The sequence below is a fragment of the Lipophrys pholis genome (genome assembly GCF_963383615.2).
Source record: "Lipophrys pholis genome assembly, chromosome: 1".
Taxonomy (NCBI): Eukaryota; Metazoa; Chordata; class Actinopteri; order Blenniiformes; family Blenniidae; genus Lipophrys; species Lipophrys pholis.
The window spans coordinates 39,057,602-39,071,689 of NC_137635.1; the positions used below are offsets into that span (position 1 = coordinate 39,057,602).

A 14,088-nucleotide genomic window follows, 5' to 3' on the forward strand; every position below is an offset into this window, starting at 1 on the left:
CTAAGTCTACAATGACTGTCTGTCCACAAATCTGAGGCTGTGACACCACCAACGTCTTCCAAAAGAAACAATTCTAAGTACAGGGCTAATTTACAAACAAAAAAAACAAAGTTTTGGGAGGCAAAAAAAAAAATCTAAAATTGCGATGTTTTCATTTTTAGAAAGTAACCATAGTTTTGAGGAGAAAGAAAACACAAGTACACAAGCGCTTATTGACAAAAAGATTGTTTCTATGGCAACAAAATATGTGTACAAGTAAATTATATGTCTTCGCAACAACATCAAAGAAATTGATGTCCCGTTAAAAGACTCAGTGTATCTGACTCACACCCAGCTAAGACAAATGCAGTGGAAACGTAAACATAAAGAGGTATTTATGAGTGCATGTAAACAGGCCTCCTGTGAAGTCGAAGGGGGAAAAACATTCCCAAAACAGCGACTTGTAAATATTTTATGTTGTACTGTTTTCACTTATTACCAGACCAAAGCTATTTAAACCGTCGGATCGAGTCTAGAAAATGATGCCCACAACAAGATGTGCGGCGGGGAATCCTCATCCATTAACACTAAGCTTGGTGCTCTGTTGCTCTATTCTTCTTGTGCATCGTGGAGGGAAACCTGATGTAACTCTGGACAGGCGTCCTTTGGGAGCTTTTACATCTGGTGGCCCAGCCGGCCACTTCTTTGTCTAACCTGCACACTCTCAGCCAGGAGGGATGCGAAATCTTTTCACTCTCTTGCTGCGGTTATGAAAGCAAGTATATTTGGGTTTTTTTTGTCCTTCCTCTTAAAGGTTAGTGTGTGGTACACCACTGTTGTGCAAAAGACTCCTCCAAGCGAGTGGTTGGCGTGCTTGACTATCTTGCACTGTTGTGGCTTTTTGCTGTCGTGGAAATTTGAGCAGAATACAAATTAGCAAGGCGAATTTCCCAATCTGTTATTGAATGTTTCGCAGACTCTCGGAAACATAGCTCACATATGTACACACTCAAACTTCAGGGCCGGGTCCAGGATTGCAAGCTCATCCTCTTAAACAGTTTCCTCATATACAATATCACAGTACGGCAACATCACAAGGCTTCTGACTTCCCTGATCCCTGAAAGGCTGACCCCCACAAACGCAACAGTCTACCTGATTGCTGCTTCATACAGTGTTTACAAATGTGCTCAAACATGATTTCTTTTTCTGCTGTGTCCAATTTGATTTTGCCCCCATGCACAGCGCACACGCTTCATGCTTACACTGCCGCACTTGTTTGTATCTGTGGATGTATTTTTAAACAGAACCAGTGCAGGATATACAGCCGGTGGTAAACACGAGGGTTTGAAGGTGGAGTGTCGGTGTTCTGTCCCTCTTGTTTGTTTACAGGAGCATTCTGTGCTCGCTGCAAGGCAGAGATAAATGATGGATGCAGACAATTTCAGGAAGAGCGCACTTGTCCCTTAATAGAAATACAGCCTGAGGTTCTTATTCAGATTCATCAAGTCATTGTCATGGCGCCAGTTTTTTTTTTAAACACTATATGTTGCATAGCTAATAGAGAAATATATAAAGCAAGAATGACTAAAATGGCCAGATGACTATATTCACAAAAGCAATGAAATATTCTCTTGGTGTTTTGCTTTAGTGATTTGTCTTCATATCCCATAAAGTTTATTGGAATTCTATCTCTGAGGATGCTCCCCAGGCTGCGATATGACTCCTATTTTAAAGCCCGAACATCTGTGAAGAAGGCCCGAGTCGCAGGCATACATGCACCCATAAACATTTACATACTCATAAACATGGATTTGAACATGAACCAAGTGACTAACATAGTGTCCGGATGTCACTGATTACCGGGGTTTTGGGTTTCAAAGGTGACTCACCTACCTACCCTGCTTCGATGAACACGGCGATCTGTACCCTCAGTTGTTTCTCTTAACAAAGCACCCGGATGCATTGGATGTCGAGGAATTATTTATCCAAGTTAAAGTACAGTTTTGACTGGTCACTATAGTGACTAATCTGTTTGTGGCTTTCCTTCTAAGATGTCACCTGTGATTTCCCAGAGACCTTGCTGCACATACAAGACTTTCGGGTCACATTGTTGTCAACCACTGACACTGTTTTCACGTTTTCCGTCATGGGATTGTGGAGACGAGGGTTTCACACACGGGATAACTTCAGAGAGGCCAGTAACTGAGAAACCATTGACCTCAGTGGGGGCAAAGGTTGTGGTATGTGTCAAGAGAAGTAAAAGACAAATTGGCAAATGCTTCAGATTCTTTCCTAACAAAAGGGAATAAAATTTCCAAAGCAGAGCAAAAAAATTCTACCTCCAGAACCTTATGGACTGTAATCCCCCCACTGCATACTTTTTCAAGCATTCTCCCTGACACGGTTCCTCTGCTGCGCTGCACTTATTAGGTGAGACACTGCAGTCTGTAAACCCAGAGACCCAACATGTACACAGTGCTAATGACATCCAGACCACTTTAATTGAGATTATTCACAGTTCAGGGCTGCCTTTTTGTTTCTAAATTGCTCCAAGTCTACCCTGCAAATCCGGCCCTCCTAGTTTGAGTTGTCCACTCCATAAACATCAAGTGCAACCACTTCATCACACGGTGGCTTCGAGGACTGAAGAACCCAGGCAGAGATCAGAGTATGATCGCTGTCTATGAAGGAAGGCTGCACATGTGCACAAGTTCATCCATGAGTATTTTTTTAATTGTCTTAAGTAGGTCATAACTTTGAAAACAGACATTCTGTACCTTGTCACCAGATACATATTCTCTATCTGTTGACAAGCTGGTCTGGCCTCACTACTTGACCATTGAACACCTGAAGTTTATTTGTGTGCATTTACATTGCAGAGCTTTAAACCACCTGCAGTCCCCCAGCACATGTGAAACATTTTGTGCTTCCCTCACCCCTCATATTTCAGTCCCACTCAGCACGTCTGCACTTTTCGAGCCGTCCCGCAGGAGTTGTAAACTGAGCGATCTGCTTCGTTCAACGAGCAGAAACATTTTGGTTTAAAGGTGAGGTAAATTTCATTGGCCTGTGCTTTAAGCCACAGTGAAACCAAATCACGCTGAAAACTATAAACAAAGCTAAAGCTGTTTGTTTTGGGAATTTTTACATTTGGGCAGTGAAGCATAGCTGAGAGGAATTTTCATACTTTTAATGTATATGGAAAAGAAAAACATGTTTTTGTATGATTTAAGCATCTGACCAACTATATCCCATGGTTACTTTCATCTTTGTGCATCCCCTTTTTTCATTTTACTTTTCTTTTTGTCAGTGCTTCTAGCCTTCTGTGTCCTTGATCCACATGACTTTTTCCACCTGTCTGCAGTAGGTCGTCTCTTCACTCTGGTATTGTCCTCATCTGATCCGCTGCTTTATGCTTTCTTTGATGGTTTGTGTTTGAGTCATCTTCCTACAGCTTTGAAATTGCAAGACAAATACTTGGTCTTTGTAGAGCTTTCATTGAAGCCCACACCACAACTTGTTTTTATATTCTCTATGTCACAATAGTCATATATTCTGAAATTCCCCACGACAGACATGTTAAGACTACTTTCACACTCGCAGTAGCAGTGTCATATAAGAGAAGGTCGTTTGTGTCTTTTAAGCCACTTTTTGAAATTACTTTCCAGTGTTTATGATTTTCCTACCTAGTTTAAAACATGCAGGAGCACAGGTAATCCAACCTCATTAGGATAAACAGGGGTAGAGATGATGAGATTGATGGGGTGCTTAACCCTAATGGCAACTATAGTCCCTTCTCTCCACTTTATTTAAGATGTAAAGTTTTATACATCTTAAAATGATATTGTCCTTTAGAATATGACACCAGACTCAGCGATATAGGACATGGCGGCTATTAGAAATGCATACATGAATCATCTTCCTCTTCCAAGTATTTTGAACTTTTCCAAAGGGCGAAATTCTCTTATGAGTCAGCGTTCAGTTTATCCGGTGTGTAGTACTGCCGAAACACGGTGAGCGGTAAGAGAAACAACTTGTTACTTATGTACTGAAGTAGAAAAAACACGTTTTTGTTTTTGAAAGAGATGATGTAAAAAGTCTTTCATTCCATTTCTGCCCAAAAAGGAAAAATGTTTACCCACTGAACCTTTGACCTCACCTAGTAACAAGTGTCAATGTCCAATGTGACACTCATAGGAGCACAAAAACATTAAGAAGTGTGAAATCATCTCCCCCCAACTTTTAAGTTCTTCTGACTGAGTAATGTTGACCGCTCGCCATTCTGTTATTGCAATGCGAATAATTGACGATCCAAGTTCAGGATCGTTTTAACAGGTGTTTTATTGAAGCTCACAGCCTTGTGCACACACTTAAATCTAATAATACAGACCAATTTACCCATAAAGCTGTCGCAGGAGAAGGGAAACAGTCATTTCCTCTCTGAGCACAGCCCAGCAGCAGCCCGAACAGCCAAATCTGCTCACCTTGGAGCATGTGTGTGTCAGTCCTCAGTGAGTAAGTGCTCTTGGACCACTCTCCAGCTTCCTGTTCTGATCGCGTTCATATGCCACTGTTGCAGCGGTCACTCTTGACAAACTAATGTGCAGTCACACTGACGTTAGCAGCCGGTCCAGAGGGGAAAGCATATCCTGTTCCCTTGAGGCCTTGTGCCAGAGCTCCTGGGTACACATTATCTGTCACAGCAGAAGTGCCCCCTATTTGTATTTATATTTGTTGGATGAGACTTGCTTAAATCTTATTAGACGTTGCCTCATGTTGCTGATGCTCATTTTAATATTCACTCCCAGTAGCAGGCTATAAACACACTTTTCATGGCTGCTGTTTTATCGCCCGTCTGGAAATTGGTGGGAAGCCAAATACTCTGCTCACAACACCCGGTGGATACTGTTAAAGGAGGGTGGAGCGTTCACTTTCCCCTGTCTTGATCCTCGAAACCAGTGAACGTTTGAGTCGGATTCCTTTTAACGTAAGCAACTTTCCACATTCTTGCACACAACAGCACCCACAACCCCCTCCCTCCTACGGTTTGAATCCCTACATGCTAATTGCTCATTTCTCAAAGCCACCTGTACTTGCCTGAAGATCTTCAAAGAGATCCCCGCCCTCTGACATTTGTGTCTATGTACATGCCAGGTCATTGCTGTGTTAAGCGAGGGGTGTGTGTTGTGTGTCATTAGCTTCTCTCCTTCACAGAATAAAGAAAAAATGCATCACTGTCTTTATTCAGCGTACACAGACGTGCACACATCCAAACAGCGCCGCTAAATAGATTCCTGGCAAACACAAGCTGTGTTGACAGGAGAGATGAGCTGCTGTTCCTGTTGCAGCTTGCCGAAGGCACAGAGTCAGGCCCGTGTTCAAAAAGAGCCGCCGCTGTTGAAGCCACAAAGCCAGCAGACTTGTTGCTACTGCCTCTGCCAATACACACAAAAACACACACAGTCATGCATTGCTGTATCAAAAGCGGCCAGGCGGGTGCTTGAATATTTGAACAGGTGATTCCCATTTACATCTGCTGACCCTGTTGGCTTGGTGCCTTTTAGGAAGTCATACTGTCGGGCTCGTCGATCTCGCACGCCTCGTTTGTCGTGTGCTCATTTCGTTTTTCATTTGAAGTTGCGATGAAGGGCACTTCATTGTCACTCACAATTTGGCATTTGCTTGCATCATGTGCCGACTTTTTGGGGAATACCTTTGTGTCTGAGCTCCCTCACATCCAGTAACAGTTTTGGTATGATCAAGCCGGGCCAAATGTGTTTCATTAGACTTATGTAATTTTATTCAGGCGCTGTTGTTGGCCCGTCTGACAGGTTGTCCTGGCGACTGATGATGATTGCCTTGTGTAAAAGGACCTGACACCCTCGGGTCAAGATGTGATTGGAACCATTTCCTTTCTAATGACATATTTAACCACAGATGTTGGCTATGGATAAAGTTCTGCATGAAGTTTCCCACCCGTCTATCTCGGAACATAGAACCAAACACAATATTTTGTAACCAAGTGTTGTTCATCGATACAGCAGAAATAAAGCAAAAGTTTCACATATACGTGACCCTTTCCTCCATATAAATGTACAACTACTATTCACAATCACAATTAAGCAGAATCAAGAAGCAGAAAGAACAAATCGGCCGGGACTTTATGAGGACAACAGTTGAAAAGATTACTTCAGGAACTGAAAGGAAAACTGGGAAGTTTTATGGAAACAGGTTTTGACTCACTGAAAGTTTGACACCACAGTGACCCTTGTGTCGATAGTATGAAATTGACTCATCGTCCCATTGTTTAGAGAAATGTGTCCAATACCTGCTGATTTGAGGTGACTTTCATTGGAAAGCCTCAAAAGAAAATGACGGTTGCGCAGAAGCTCAGTAGCACTTCACTCCCAGCAGTTGCAGCCCTTGCAGACCTTCTTCCTGGTGGGTCGTAATTACTGATGTCCTGCAAGCCCCTCACCCTGACTTCATCCATTAAAGGTCCCACAAGCCATTTACCTAATCAGAGGTAGAGGGGGTCTGGCTTCTAGAAAGCTCCTGTGTTTTATGTCAGTGTTCCAGAAGTGAATCTCACTTTGATGTCAGCCTGATAGAATCCCCACCGGATGTGTCATGTGTCATTTGGTGGGGACTTTTGTTTTTATGTAGGGGAAAAAAGAGAATATATATAATAGAAAACTAATGTGTTTTTCTTCTTTTTGTCTGTTTGAACTCTTCAGAGGGGTACTGAGGGCTTTTGGAAGTCTGTGGCTCACAACGTTCCTCGAGAGCCAACAGAGATGAGAATCCTCAACCCGTACTTCATCCAAGAGGCAGCCTTCCAGTTCATAGGCCTGCCCTTCAACAATGGAGTCATGGGTAAAGGGGTAAGAATCACATACGCTTTCACAACCTTCTAACTCTATAAATCTAAAAAGTCTTAAGGCGCTCGATGCAAGGACTTGCTGTGGTGATGGCAGACGAAAAGGTCAGCCAAATATAGTAAACAATCATCACATGACAATTATTTATTTAATTGGTTTACATTTAATCTGAAATGAGCAATAGGTAAGTCTCTTTTCTAACCTGTACCGTAGCAGTATTTTATGAAGCAGCCACTAAATCTCTTTGACGGACTGCTACTACTGGAGTGAGTAAAAGTGAAATATTTGTATAAAAGTAGATCATAGAAACAGGAATTTTAATAGGCCCAGCATTGTAATTGTTTCCTAAATGAGAAACATAACAGAAACATTGTCTCCCTCGGCTTGCACAATGGATTGAAACAACAACAAAAAAAAGTAATCCCCGTAAATAAACAGTATTATATAATTTCTGTTCCTGGAATCATTTCAGGATGATTTTACAAGTATGATTCTAAAATTAGACAAGGCAAGTTGTATAAAAAACAGTACAAATCATGTTCTTGTAGCTGTACATAACATCTGTGTTTTATAATTTTTTTACTTGAACATATATATGTACATCAATCTTTGTTTCCTCCACCCCGTGATATTTATGTAAAATTACTACTGTCCAGTCAGATAAAGGGGAAAAGAAGCCACACATGTTATGCCAAACAATTGCTCATTGTTGACATTGCTTCAAAGTTGAGTACTTTCTGTATAGCACATCCGGCCTTCAGCAATTCTTCATTCAGCACTGCATCATGTTTCAATCTATTTCTAGACAAAGATGTTTGCACCTTTCGTTTAGAATCATGTCTGACTGGAACTCAAACTGCTCTATAGAGGCTTTACTTCTCAAACATAGTATCTTCTGCTACTAACAGAGTTTTCAGTTTACTAGAACACAATTAATTCCAGTACAGCGCAGCGATATGATGAATTAAGCATCCTGCGACATTTGAAATTAAATCCTAATATGCATGTGGATATAGTTCCATACATGGACACACTGTGTGCTGCTGGTAACTAAAGGAGGGGTATTGTTGGAGAATTGGAGGGGACATGAGGAGTGTATCAGCCTGACTCTACCCTCTGGGGCCACCGCAGCACCCCTGCATGAACTCCACTCGGCAACATGTGTTGAACATGTGGGCATCTGCCTGTTTGTGTGTGCGTGTGCGTGTGTGCGTGTGTGTGTGTGTGCGTGCGTGTGTGTTGTCTTGTACAATGCAGGCTGCAGCGTTGTATGATTTGGCACCTTCTCTACCCCAGAACATGCTGCAGTTTCTCTCCTGATCATAGCAGAGTGTGTTTATGTACATGGAAATTAATGAGGAGGTCTATTAGTGATACGAGTGTTTATGTTGAGTGTGTGTGTAAGTGCAGTTGTGTAAAATAATCTGTATTATAAAACGCGGTGGGGGGGTTGGCCAGCTGCTTGTTGGGCTCCACCTACCCCGAGGGCTGCAAATCAGGGTAATGATTTAAATGAGGCCTCCATTCACTCTTTCTTTTTTTTTTTCTGCTCCCGCATTTTTCCACCTCTGTTTCTCTGCACACACGCACGCATGCACGAACCCCCTGTACCCCATAGATCTGTGGCAGCCCGCGGCGTTTAGGAAGCACAGTTCAACCCTCTAGATCACTGTGTCGTAGCAAGGGGTCTGCAGAGGTCATGTCTTAAAGGTAATAGTTAATCACCAAGTCCTCAAAATCAGTTAGAAGCAGTGCAGCAGAACAAAGAGCCCAGCACAATGGAGGGAGGGAAGCAGATCCATGAGTGGCAATGAAAGTCTGTGTCTGAAACGGTGTCAGAGGCCACATCACTACAAATACTTCATGTTTATAGTCATCCTTGTTATTACAAATAATTATTTCCTCCGCTAATGCCCTCAGTGAGTGTTTACATGTTTTAACCTGAACTCGCTGTTTTCACTTCAGAACATTCCAACGTTGGGAACAGTGGCTATTACGATGGCGCTGCATAACTGTGACGAGGTGGCCGTGGCTGGTTTTGGCTACGACATGAACACACCCCACGCACCTCTGCACTATTACGAGACCGTCAAGATGTCCGCCATGAAAGAGGTGAGTCCGCGAACGCATTCCACTTGTTGTTTGATTCCCTGCAATGTTATCAAGTGATCGAGTCACCGTGAGGTTACCAGATTATTACGATAAATCATGTAGACTTAGCATTGGCTGAGAAAAGAAGAATATTTTTAGCTTTTTACTTGTTCACTAACGAACTAAAAGAACTGAAGAAAGAAGAAAATGTAGTCTTTGATTAGGAGGACCACCACTCCTGTAAAGCCTCATGGGTGGTTTAAACTGGCCTCAAGCCAAAGTACATTTACTACAAAGCCTTCGCTATTTGTGCTCATGGTAATATTAGTCCTGCAATTTTGCTGAGGTTCAATTTTTCACTGGCCTTTTCCTCTAAGACCCAAAGTCATAGACATTTTCTGCTCAATGCGTCAGATTGCAACAAATGTGTTTGATCTTCCGTTAATTGAACCTGCTATTGAGAGCCAGTATTGATCACCTCATAAAAAATAGTCAAATATTTTGCGGAAATTAAATTATTTTTGATGTGGTTTATGTTCTTCATGAATAGAAAGCTTTAAATAATAAAAAGTTATTGCCTTGTGGTGTTTGTTGTATTGGTTTATATTTCTGAACACACTCATGACTGATCAGTTAAATCTTCCTCCTCAGTGTTTACACTAAAACCCGGTGGAATCAGATGTCACCCATGTGCTGAAGTGCGTAAACTATGAGCTCAGTATGATGATAACCTCTGTCTAAACTCCCAGTGAACCCTTTGACATTTATTATCATCTTCATCAACCTTGTCATCATCAGCCACACATGTGTAATTAATGGGAGCACTTGGGGCTTTTTTGTTTGGAACACTTAACCACCGCCAGTCCGCTGGGTTATTGGATTTTTTCTGGAGCCACACAGCCGTGAAACATCCACCTATTGTTCCTCTTGTTTTGAAGAGACAAACTATTTCCAATTTGCATGGATGATGAAAATCGCCACAGAAATTATGCAACCGCGCTAAGTTCACAAAACTTAATAATAAAGTGTGAGACGCGTCAGTTTAGATTAGTCTTCAACAGCCTTGGTCCTGGAGAGCATATGCTCCATTTCAAGGCTGCAGCGAGCGGCTCATGCTGAGCGCCCGTCCCAGAGCAGTAGAGACGGACCTCTATGAACAGACCAAAGCAAGAAGTGTAACGTGTAATAAGTTGCCTTTCTTATAGCTCCTGTTTTGGTTGAGTGGTCAAACACTTGTTGTTCCTTGAATTTTGGAGTTTAGTCAAAAAACTATTAAATATCTTTACTTAAACTGGGACGAGTTGCTATTAAGGTCATTTTGGATAAACATGACGCTTGTTGATTTCATCACATAACACATTGGCCAGCGGTTTGTCCCAGAGGGGCCAGCAATGGGTAAGACCAGTCTGCATTACACTGCTTTCTTTCCCTCTATAGTTTTTCTCTACACCCTTTGCCTTCTTTGTTCACCGTCTGGCCGTTCCTTCATCTCTTCATCCCAAAGCACCACACAGGAACCTCCGGCTCTGGTTACGTAGCACCCCGCTGGACTGACTCTTCATAGCACAGCGGGGAGGAAAACCGACCCAGCGTGGCTTAACACACACATTTGTACATTTGAACACCCACATGCCTACAAGCTGGGAATATGGAAGTCCTGCACCAACTATATATAGAGCAGTGTCGGTGCACAAAGTGCCGTCAGACGTCACCCTACAGGGATCGTCTTGCTTTATCTGACAAGTCGCCACTTACGTTTGTTCTTTCCTCTGATTCTCCTGCAGTCTTGGACGCATAACATATCCAAGGAGAAGGAGTTCCTCCGCAAACTGGTGAAGGCCAACGTCATCACAGACCTGACCAACGGTATCTGAGTTTACACCCATCCACAGTCTCCCTGCGCAATTCCCAAAGGACTACAGAACAGGAAGCTGAGGAATGGACTAACTTGAGAAGAAATGATCCCTCAGAGTCTGGGCGGCCCACACACTGCCGGGGTTTTTATATCAAAGGAGATTTTAAATAAGAGATAATACAGGAGGATTTCTGTGGAGAGATGCACTAATGTGCCTTCTGAACCAAAGACTCCTGCTGACCGAAGCAGGGGGGGGGGGGGGCAGACATGAGGAGGACTGGATCTGCCTGGTCCCTGGCTCACTGAAAAGACGGCAGCAAGAAAGCTCTGCTGGCCTCAAGCTTCAACGTTTACCACTTCAAACCCCCGAGTATCACACAAATGAATAGCGAGAGCAGAGATGCTGTGCTGACCTGCAGTAGTCGGTTTAGCTCGACTTTACTGGTTGAATCGATGAAGGGACAGAGGACAACGGGATGAGACAGGACTGTAACGGAGTGTGGAGACGGGTTGTGTATAAGCAGTGCCAAACGTACCTCGCACAGGGGAGAGGGCGTCCCCGCTCTTTTTGCTGCCTGAATGTATTCACTTTCCTCAGTGTAAATATCAAAGATTTTTACTGTGCTTTTTAATAAGCTGCAGCAGCCCCCTCATCCCCATCCTCCCGTGTGTCTTTGTCCATTCATTCCGAGTAATTCTTTTGTTTTCAGCTGTATCTTCTAGGTTCAGAGTTTGTGTGCCCCACAGACGAGTATTACAGTGCGACACTAACACTGTTGATCAGAGTAGAGGCTCGCTGCTTGAGGCGCCGTGTCGCCATGAGCCCCGGCCTCTCAGCTTCTCGTCACCTTTCAGGCGACGGGCCGAGAGCACGAGCAGAGATCCAGAGATTACGAGCCAACAGGAGCGCCTCCGGCCGACGGAGGGCGATGAAGCACCTGAGTGCAGACCTGCCCTGGGACTATATCAAATTCCTTTGCAGATAAATGGATGGATGGATGGATGGATACTTTGTTCATCTCCGTGGGGAAACTCACAACTGCACTGTGGGTTTGAATCAAAGTTCTGGATTTGATCTTGAGTTAGAAGAGAGTGTACACTAAGAGAAAGACTGGGAGCAGGTATCTAGTAAAACTAAGCTCAATATTCCGATCGGTCTAAATTATTTCTGATGGTAGATTTTTATTGCTCTGTGGCAGGTGAGCCCCCACCACTCGAGAAAACAAAAACTGTGACGCTGCACCCCGCCCGCCCGCCCTCCCTCCCTCCCTCCCCTCCCTCTCGCTCCTCGGAGTTTCATTCATGTCTCGGTACTTGTCTCAATCACTTCTTCTCCAAACATGCGGTGCACTAATGCTCTGCTCCGTCTCTATGTCCGATCCTCCTCCATCCTCCTGTTGCTGCAAAGTTTCTTCTTCTTCAGTAAATGGTCAAATCATGGATTGTAGGATATAAATATATTTTTTTTTGTTTTTAGGGTTATTTTAATTATTTATTTTATTACAAAGTCCCAACATTTCGGTCACAGGTGGGCCTTCTTTCTGTTACAAATCGTAGTTTTGTGTATGAGAGTTTCGAGTTCACCACCACGTGCTTCCTCTGAGGCGGCGTCTTGTTTTGAGTTTATGGCCGAAGCTGCATTGTGACTCAGTCTGTTTTGAATTGGCTCACTGTTACGGTAATGTCTGCAGCCATTTGTTTCTGAGCTTTATGTGGTGTATATTAGGAAGGTGTGTGTGCTCTGCGCGACTCAGAGCAGGACTTAATTTAATTGTTCTTTTGATTCAGAGGATCTGTAGGTGATGACTGCCAATCTCAGACCGACATGACGCTGATCAGGCCTTTGCACTTTGCAGAGGTTCTGCCTCACGCTTCTTCAGTGTTTTCAACTTACAGTGTTCATTAGCACAATCATTTTGCTCCTCTTCTTTTTTTCATTTTTTTTCTTTTTCAAATCAACATGAGAATGTCATCATATGTCATAATCAACATGAATGATCAATCAGCTTTATTTAGTCATGGTGCATTTAAGAACTGCTTCACCAAAGCAGGATTTTGTTTTTAACAGGGATTTCACCTGTTTTCTGTTGTTTGTTTTATTTTACTTCCTGAGAAGTGCATATTTACTGTTCATTACTGTTTGTACACAAACACAATTCACACATGTTCACCTCAATTTGAAGTAAGCTGCTCTCATTGCCACGTCCACACGACTCCTGTCACACACGTGGTTTGATATCATAAGAAAATGTTGGGATCCTGCAGTGCCATGTCCTGCCTGGTCTCCTCAGAACAGCTCCACTGGGTTTGGGTCAATCAATCAATCAATCAATCAATCGCTTCTTTTATTTTCATTTGGGAAAATTAAACCCTGTTGGGTCGTGTTTTTTCTTTTTTCCTTTATTATTTGGTTTGAATAGTTTATTATTTGCCGAGAGCAAAGGTACAGGGAGCGGCTGACCATTGCACCATGCTGAGGCGCTGGCCGTGCCTTGCACCTCATCACTTGGAAGCTTGTAGTGGGGAGTGTGACGTCATAACAGCAACCCGATCTGGTGTCAGCTAAAGAAGGCTCACTGCTCATATCTTTAATTTGAGACATGCATCATATGCAGAGTTGAAGCATTATGCTGATAGTTTTGTATGTTGTAGCCCATAAAGTACAAATGACAGCATCACAATGGTGGACTTGCAGTGCAGTGATGAGTTCGCCTATCAAGCAGAACCCACGGGATTAAATACTGTAAAATTATGTTTGTACTTTATGTGCTGAGGCATATAAAAATACAATTCTCAGCTTCAGTTTGAGGATGTCTGTTTTATTTTTGTAATTTTTTTTTTGTTGAAGTTTTTTTTTATCTTCTTCAAATGCTGGATGACTTGAGATTAGACCCAAATTGCCTCTTCTACTAACCTGTTCATTATGAAGCAGAATGTATTCACTTTCGTCATTCATCGTATTTATGAACCTTTATCTTTAACATTTCATTATCAGCGGGAAATCAAAGTGATCAAAAGTGTTAGTTTCTTTTTTGTATACAGTTATAAATGGCTTTCTGCAACTCAATAAATACATTTGTAATGGATATTTGTCTGTTCATGCTTAATTTTGTGGAACTTTTTTTTTTTTGTCCCCCAAAAGTCTGCCCCCCCCCTTATTTGTCTAACTGTATATACATATGTCTTTTCACTGTGACTTCTCAGTATATGCAGTAAATATTTTTGATGTATTTAGTCTACTTTTTGTTTCATGTTAACAGTCATACTTTATGCTTCATCCG

General features: G+C 42.6%; 1 protein-coding gene across 4 annotated transcripts in view; it reads left to right on the forward strand.

Moving 5' to 3' along the window:
• Positions 1–12,026, forward strand: part of LOC308106783 (CMP-N-acetylneuraminate-beta-1,4-galactoside alpha-2,3-sialyltransferase-like) — a 49,845-nt gene extending 37,819 nt beyond the window's left edge. For 2 of the 4 annotated variants that reach the window (XM_080458733.1, XM_080458734.1), the window contains exons 11-13: positions 6,718–6,864; positions 8,827–8,973; positions 10,737–10,975. In XM_080458733.1, coding sequence (XP_080314859.1) covers positions 6,718–6,864; positions 8,827–8,973; positions 10,737–10,826 — 384 coding nt within the window. In that variant the 3' untranslated portion in view covers positions 10,827–10,975. Of the gene's footprint in view, positions 1–6,717; positions 6,865–8,826; positions 8,974–10,736 lie in introns of all 4 variants that reach the window. The other 2 variants (XM_080458735.1, XM_080458732.1) reach the window with 2 other exon arrangements.
• The last annotated feature ends 2,062 nt before the right edge of the window (positions 12,027–14,088 follow it).